This window comes from Perissodus microlepis, chromosome 3, assembly GCF_051167445.1.
Source record: "Perissodus microlepis isolate ML-2025 ecotype Zambia chromosome 3, ASM5116744v1, whole genome shotgun sequence".
In the NCBI taxonomy this organism is placed as follows: domain Eukaryota; kingdom Metazoa; phylum Chordata; class Actinopteri; order Cichliformes; family Cichlidae; genus Perissodus; species Perissodus microlepis.
The window spans coordinates 19,835,454-19,843,659 of NC_140463.1; the positions used below are offsets into that span (position 1 = coordinate 19,835,454).

Here is an 8,206-nt window from a genome sequence, read left to right on the forward strand (position 1 = left end):
AATCAAAAACCAATAGGGCAACATGGCATTTAGTTGTTTAGGAAGGGGGAAGTTTTAGGAGTGACGGCGGTGTTTTGAGATGTGACAGATTTGCGACGTTTAGTGCAAATCTTGTGTAGTTAGTGTGTAGTGTAGTGAATAGTTTTGTTGTGTGTGTCAGAACAATGAGGCGACTGCTGAATGTTACAGGTGTTACAGCAGTGATACATCTCCTGTTGTCAGGCCTGCAGGTATCAGGCTGTTGTTCTCCTTTATCTCATAGTGGACAGAAATTATTTTTTGGAGTGGCACAAATAATTTGTGTTGCATCAAATTTGATGCAGAACAGCTGATTGTTCTGTAATTAGTTTGAAATGTTTATTTAAAAAACCGCCTTGGCTGCATTTTTAGGTAAACAGCTGCAAAAAACTTTGTTGTTTGCATAACTCAGTAACTTTTTTGAAGAAGTAACTATATAATTAATAGCCCAGAATTGGTCATTATTTACTGTATTTTGCACACAGAGTTGCAGGACTCTCTCCCAGACCACAGACTCATAATACAATTCAGAGCTTTATAAAAAAAAAAAAAAGGAAAGAAAGTTGTGTTTTGAAAATTGGAGTTCAAGTTATTTTTATACTTTAATGTTCATCGTAAGTGGGCTAAAGCAGTTAATTAAAAGTAGTCTGACATAAATGTAAATGCTGTAATTTGATTATTTTAATAAACCATGTAACTTGGATGGATTCTATGCTGCCGTGACCACAGTGCACACGTCTGCTGTTGCTCACAGTGGTCCAAGTGTCTGCTCAAGGAGTTTGTGTGTTCACTCAGACACATGAAAAATTAGAGGAAACATTGTCCACAGGGTGTCTGTGTGGTCCGTGCTCACCTGGGTTGTTTTTTCCATCGCCCATCTACTGGCGACAGCTCTGCTTCAGTACTCTGCTACGGAAATTTTGTGACTCCACTTTTGCCAGGCTGTCTCTCCACCTGTGGCTCTTTGCCTCTATCCAGACACCGCTTTCAAGCCCCGCTGCAGGTACATCCACCGAGGGGTCTGGCGAAACTTCAATAGCAATGACACCAACTCAGTAGTGTCCATCTGGTCCAGAACTCGTCGTCCTCCCCGCATGACTGTGGCTGTTGACCACAATGTGCTGGCCCACCTAGTTAGGTCAGCTAAGCCTACTGTCAGACATAGTAACTCCAGCGTCAACTTCGGTCTATTAAACATCCGCTCTCTTACTGGTAAGGGGCATCTCGTCCAGGATCTCCTGGACTTTCTTTGCTTGATTGAAACCTGGCAACAGCCTAATGAATTCCCTCAATGACTCTACTCCATCTGAGTTTGTTCACATCTGTCAACCTCACAATTCGGGGAGAGGCGGCGGCCTCGCCATAATTCACTGAAAGCACTGGAAAGTTCTCCCTGTCTCTGCCCCACCCCCCCACTCATTTGAATACTTTGCAGTACAGCTCCTTGGATCTACTCCCACCATTATATGTGCTGTTTCTAAGCCAAATAAGGAATTTTTAAGGAATGACTTTGCTGCGCTTGTCACTCATTTCTGTGTACTTTCCCCAAATTTGATAATTGTTGGGGCGATCGTGGCTCAAGAGTTGGCAGTTTGTCTTGTAATCGGAAGGTTGCCGGTTCGAGCCCCAGCTTGGACAGTCTCGGTCGTTGTGTCCTTGGGCAAGACACTTCCTCCACCGCCTACTGGTGTTGGCCAAAGGGGCCGATGGAGCGATATGGCAGCCTCGCTTCTGTCAGTCTGCCCCAGGGCAGCTGTGGCTACAACTGTAGCTTGCCTCCACCAGTGTGTGAATGTGAGAGTGAATGAATAATGGAATTGTACAGCGCTTTGAGGTTCTCGAAAAGCGCTATATAAACGCAAATGCAATCCATTGGTGACTTCAAAATTCCTGTGGACAATGATAACATCCCTCTTTCCAGAGATTTCACTTCCTGTTTGGAAAGTTTTGAGCTTCTACAATACATAAAATTTTCTTCTCATTCTAAAGGTCATATCTTGGATTTGGTCTGCTGTTCTGGCATTACCCCCACTCACTGTAAAGCCAATTTGTTTCCCCAATCTGATCATATGTTTATTTCTTTTAATGTAAATACAACAGCTTCCAAAACCTGTACTCCTCGTGACATCACATTTAGAAAAAATTGTAATATTAACCATGTTGATCTCTCATCTGCCATGACCTTCCATTTATTCACAGCTCCTCAACCCCTGATGAACTTGGTTCTTACTATAATGTGTTGCGTTTAGCAGTTTCACCCCAGTTCTTTTTATTCCTGAGGCCATCAGAGACGACACCAGAACTCAGTAGTTACCTCACAAAACCTTTATTCATCCGTAATCAGTTATGCATCTTCTAGAAGGGAGATGTACATGGCCCGGAAATTACTCAGCAAATATCAACTTCTTTGTCTGTTACAACCAGTTTTATACAAGCAACCCCCCATCATAAAACCCACATAGTGTGTTGTAAATCCAAAACACTGTGTTTGTGTATGTATGTGCCAACACGTGAGTGTGTGCATGTGTGTATGTGTCTCTATATAGGTGACTTCCTGCTGGTCATAAAAAGTCATCTCCTCTCACCTCCAAGTCACTGGAAACTAAGACCCCCATTCAGGTATCCCTTGGGGAATTTCCACTGAGCTGTTGGCTTCCCTTTGTTCTACTTTCACAGCCCAGCGTGGGGGAGGGTCCCCTGCAAACCTACTTCTAACTTCTGACAGTTGTGAGCCTTTATCACATTCAGGGAGAAGGGTAACAAACTTCCCCTCTCTTTCCTATCTGTTCCATACAGTTCTAGCATCCCCCAACTGTGGCTTCCTATTTCCTTTTATGACAGGCAGACCCCCACCGTCAATAAATTCCTCTGTCTCTGCACAATTACACCCACACTAAGGCCTATAGGTTTTGTGAGGTAACTACAGTCTCCACAGCTTCGCCCTCTTCCCACCATGTTAGTTAAAGCTTGTCTTCCCTGATTGGCTCCTCTCATAACTAGTATTATCCACTCTTCCCTTAACACTAGAATTGTTCCTTCATCTTTGAAAACTGCTTCTGTCATTCCAATTCTTAAAAAGCCTGGTGCAGATCCCAATAATTTTGATAATCTTCTCCCAATATCAAACCTCTTAAACGGGCTTACTCACTTTAATACAGATCTAACTTGGGGTCAAATCTTGTTTATTTATTTTTTTGTTTTTATTTGGGGTTTTTTGTATTTTAATTTATTTTAATTTATTTTAATCTACCGCTTTACTGATATCTTTTTCTCTTTGTAAGGTGACCTTGGGTTTTAGAAAAGCGCCCTCAAATAAAATGTATTATTATTATTACTATTATTATTATATTAAATTCATATGAATCTCTGCTACACTTGATGTAAGCTAACTCAGACAATGAAACCCCAGCCACTGTGCACCAGTCACACACTGTTGTTTACTTTAAATCGATCACAGTGCAGCAAACTAACCTGTTTATCCTGCACTAACCTGCAACCTTTAAATGGTTGCTGATGTTTGATGAGCTGATAGAAACATCACATTTAAAATTACCTGACACTTAAAAAACTACCTTTATGCTTGCTTCTCTTCTGTAGCACTAGCTAGTTGTGGAAGTACCATAACTTATGGACACCTGCAGGCAGAGGAGAACCACAACATCACACTGGAGTCGACTTTCACGACCAAACCTGACACATCCAACTAAACTAACTGGTTTAACTGGTTACTGTATCAGTATTTTGCCATTGTGGGGGCATTTACAGTAGGGGGAGGAGACCAGAGACTATAACTGTAGCTGTTGTGTGGAATTCTTTAGATCAGCCTCTAGAATACTGTTAGGCCTAAACTCACAGACTTCGCTGTCTCAGAGACCTGTCACTGTGAATGAAGCAAGACACTCAGAGCTCAATTGGTTTTCTTGCCGGCAAGGGGGTGCGTCGAGGTGAGCAGTGCTACCACTCGCCCATCCAAGCAACTCCAAACCTGAGTTCCCTCTTTCCCTCTTTTTATTGTGAGCAGTGATCATACATGAATATGCAATTACAAATACACGTGACAGTCTTAAGCAGGCATGTGTGTGAGCAACATCAGTGTCACTGTGTATGTGTGTGTGTGTGTGTGCACAGCAAAAATGCCAGTGTTGATTTTTCAGTGTTAGTAGAATTCAACAGAGTTCCGAGTTAGTTCAACACTTAATCGAGTTAAAATAACACATCGGGAGTTGATTCCTGAAAAGTGTTAGTGTGGATTTTAGTCGTTACTGCATTTTAAGATAAGATAAGATAGATAAGATAACTCTTTATTGTCATTGCACAGTCATACATAGTACAGTAGTACAATGAAATTGGAAAAACTGTCCTACGTCGGCACTACATATAACACAACACGACATGATATGACACATCACAACGCAACAAACAACACAACACAGTATATTAACTTAGTATAAAAAAGAAGAATAAGTGTATGTGTTATGCACACTGTTATTATTGTTATTATTATTGCTATTATTTAGCACTGTGGGTGTTAAATTAGACCACGCCTTCATTTCCTGTGGAGCAGCGCATTTCAGAATCTTCGGTCGCCATCTTTTTTTGGTGCTGCGGTAAGTTTTATTCGGTTAAATATTAAGTTTTAGATTGATATTAGAACAAGTAACATGATAGCTAGTAAAAAAAATAGTGTTTGTATCAAAATACATCATCTTTAAGTGTCATATTTGAATTTTAACTGTTTTTGTTAAGCTGGGCTACTGCTAGCTAGAACTCTGCAAAGTACCAGTTACTTTCCTAATATTCATTTAGCACAATCTGGCTGTTGGCAGACTGTAATGAATAGTACTTGTTAATATATGTCACTGTTTTTATTAGACGCTTTTTATTTATTTTCAAATTAAACTTGCCAAATCCTTCAGGGGTCTCAAACTCGCGGCCCACGTCACCCTTACTTGCGGCCTGTATATTTACGTGAAAAAATTTAATGCAATTTGGCCCTTGAAGTGACTTTTTTTTTGTCATTAGCCAAAAATGATTTAATTCGAATGTAATGTGAGCAGAGTGTTACAGGCCCTCGTGGGCAGCGTAGTCCGTGCTGCAGGGAGAACGTGCGGGACTCCCCCTCCTGTTGTGTGTGTTTGAGTGCGAGGGAGGGAGAAAGTACGAGTTGTTACCCGCCGCGAGAAACGGAATATTGAAAGCATGTAAATATAATAACCACTGCAGCCAAAAAGACTGGCTGACGAGCCCAGTTGTAAGAAGGCTGTTAAGACTCGACTGTACACTGTGGTCACTGACAGCAAAGCTAGTTAGCGGTCACGAGCCCGACACGGGACCCGACGTATTAGCCTGAAGTTTTGTTTTTTTTTTTACCACGGTTCAGAGCCGCGGACCTGGCCAAGGTAACAAACATGTTGTTGTTGGCTTTCCCGATACAGTGGTTAAAGAAATCATACTATGAGACTAATTCAGGTCAGCCTGTAATTCAGGCAGTTATTCCCTAATGGACCCAAAATAAATAAATGTAAAAATATGTCATTGTGTAACAATTGATTTAAATAGACCTCTAATGCATGATGCCATATCTGGCTTTTTGACATGTAGCACTGAACAATCCCAACAGTCAGGAACGAATTTTCTTCAGTATCCAAAACTTGCTACAAACAGTGTAGGGTAACAGATAATCAATACTAAACAAATATCACCAGAGTGGTTCTGGTTACCTGGCATGGAGATTGAACACTGTGCAGCGCAACTCTACTGAAGAGATGAAGAAATCAAAGTCAGCTTTTCAAGACAGCCCCAAGACTCTTCGCAACTTGTGTTCAAATGCGAGACAGTTGTCAGGTGATGAATGCAAGGAAGCTATGTCACTGATGAGGCACTCAACTGACATGAAACTTGTCAAAGAGAAAATGAAGGTGACATTTGAACATAGGCAAAAAGTGATTCAAGATCCAGCCACAGCTTCTTCTGTCCTGGACCTTTTCCCAAGATTTCTGGATACACCTGGCTTGGTAAGGCATGAAATGATTTACTGACAGCTTTGTGGTTCCTTTGATTGTTTGCTTGTTAATGCGTTCTTTCTATTGTTACATTTTGTGTTTAAGATTGACCAAGACTTCACAATGCCATTTGGGGAGGAAGTATCTGGTAAATTCCTTGCAAAGTGGCCAACATTCTTCAAGCCAAGAATCATCAAAGATTGCAAAAATCTGTCTCAGAGTATAGAATTGGATGAGCTGCTCGTTTCTTCACATGGTGACTCTTATGAGGGTGGTAAGTGTAAATTGGAGATGGTAGATTTCACATGCCTTTACAGCATTTTCGCAATTCCCACAGCACAGTATATTAGTGGACCATACCATTAAACCTAAACATGTTTTGGCACCTTTACAACAGCTGTTGATTTTATAAATCACATTTCAGTATGGTGTGAAAATGAATTTACAAACATGGTAAACCTGAAACTTTAATGGCATTTAAAGTTTGACAAAAAAAAGTTACATAATGTTACTATTGTTATGACTCAATATATACATCACTTGGTGGCCCGAAGATTTGAAATCTCTGGAAATGAATTTTCATACCATACTGAAGACAATGGAAAACTGCTTTATTTGAAAAATTATCAGTTATCTAAAATGTCATCATGGCATTGAATAACATTGAAAAAAATGACTGCTGTGGACTGTAGGAATGTTTAGCTTATTTTAGAGTTTAGAAATGTGTTATCATAGAATGTAGAACTATTGTAGAGATACTGACACTGCCCTCAATATAATAAAGGCCTCACTGTGTCGTGAACTTAGGAGTAGATTGGAGGAGACCCCTCCCCCACTTGAACTGTGAAAGTAAAACAGAGAGGAGTTAATGCTGAGTGGAAATTCCCCAGAGAATGTTTGGGTGGGGGTCTCAACATTTGTAACTGGATAACTGTGGTCTGGAAGGGAGATGGGTTTTTATGACCTAGGGAGTCACCTACACCCACAGTGTTTTAACTGTCATGCACACACATCCACACGCACACTCACTCATGTGCACACACATACACACAGGTATGCGTACACAGTCACTCACGAGCACTCACATAGACACGTGGGAACGCGCACATGTAGGCATTCATGTGCTCGTGCACATAGTCACAGACAGAGTTTGCAGCACACCGTGGGGGGGTTTTATGATAGGGTCGCCCCTACAAAACTGTGTTTCACAGACAAAGGAGTGAAGATTTGCAGAGGGACACACCGGCCTCGTCTTCCCTTCTAGAAGTGCATGCTTAAATGAAGATGAATAAAGGTTTTGTGAAATAACTACTGAGTTCCGGTGCCGTCTCTGGAAGTTTCGACGAATAAAAGAACAGGGGTAAAACTGATTTCGCAACAGGACCTTTAAATGACAGTCATTGTGATTATCTTAATTCTTATTCTGTAGTATGGGACTGCGAGTTGGCTGCCATTCTTTTGCTGCTTCACTTGTTACCTCAAACATCTAAAGCAAGGAAGTCTTCAAAGATTAGCACATCAGATGCTGCTCACGACCTAATGAAATTCATGAAGGTATGATTTTTAGAAATGTGTTAAAGTAGCTTTCTCTTTTGAGGAGAACAGATGCAGATTATCAGATGTTTTAAGAGGGCAAGGGGCTCCACCGCGCAGCAGATGTATCTATGCCAGACAGGCTTGGTGTTGCAGCACCGGCATGTCATTGTTTCCATTAAAACTAAATGTACAAATTGGAACAAAAATAATTGTGCGCCCGTAGTAAAACATTTTAATATTGTCTTAATTTTAGGCAGCAATGCTGCCACTCAACATCAGATTACCAATTTTGTTTAATGTGAATCATTTGGTTTCTTTCACTCCCTCAGGTGGGAGGTAGCATGGAGACTTTTCTTAAGGCTGGCCCCACTCAGCCATTCCTCCTGTGTGTTGGAGAAAGAAAGAACATCACCCAGAGTTTCTACATTGTCCTAGATCAAAAGGTCATTCCCTGTGTGACGCAGACAGGAGTTGCAGCTTTTGATGAGCTTTTCAAGGCACATTTTGTATTTGCTGTGTCCTATGACGAGGCATTGCACAACTTCTACACATTCATCCAGACCACCGTGTATGGCATTGATGTTGGCAGTGTAAAGGAGAGTCCTCGGGTCAGGGAAATCAGAGCAAGAATTCTTCACAGTACAGTCTAA

General features: G+C 41.1%; 1 protein-coding gene across 1 annotated transcript; it reads left to right on the forward strand.

Annotated features, from left to right (window-relative positions):
• Positions 1 to 5,882: 5,882 nt before the first annotated feature.
• LOC146390423 (uncharacterized) lies at positions 5,883 to 8,206 on the forward strand. Its single transcript, XM_084923473.1, has 4 exons — positions 5,883 to 6,032; positions 6,126 to 6,294; positions 7,450 to 7,574; positions 7,886 to 8,206. The coding sequence occupies exons 1-4, from the start codon at positions 5,883 to 5,885 to the stop codon at positions 8,204 to 8,206; spliced, it is 765 nt and encodes a 254-aa protein (XP_084779599.1).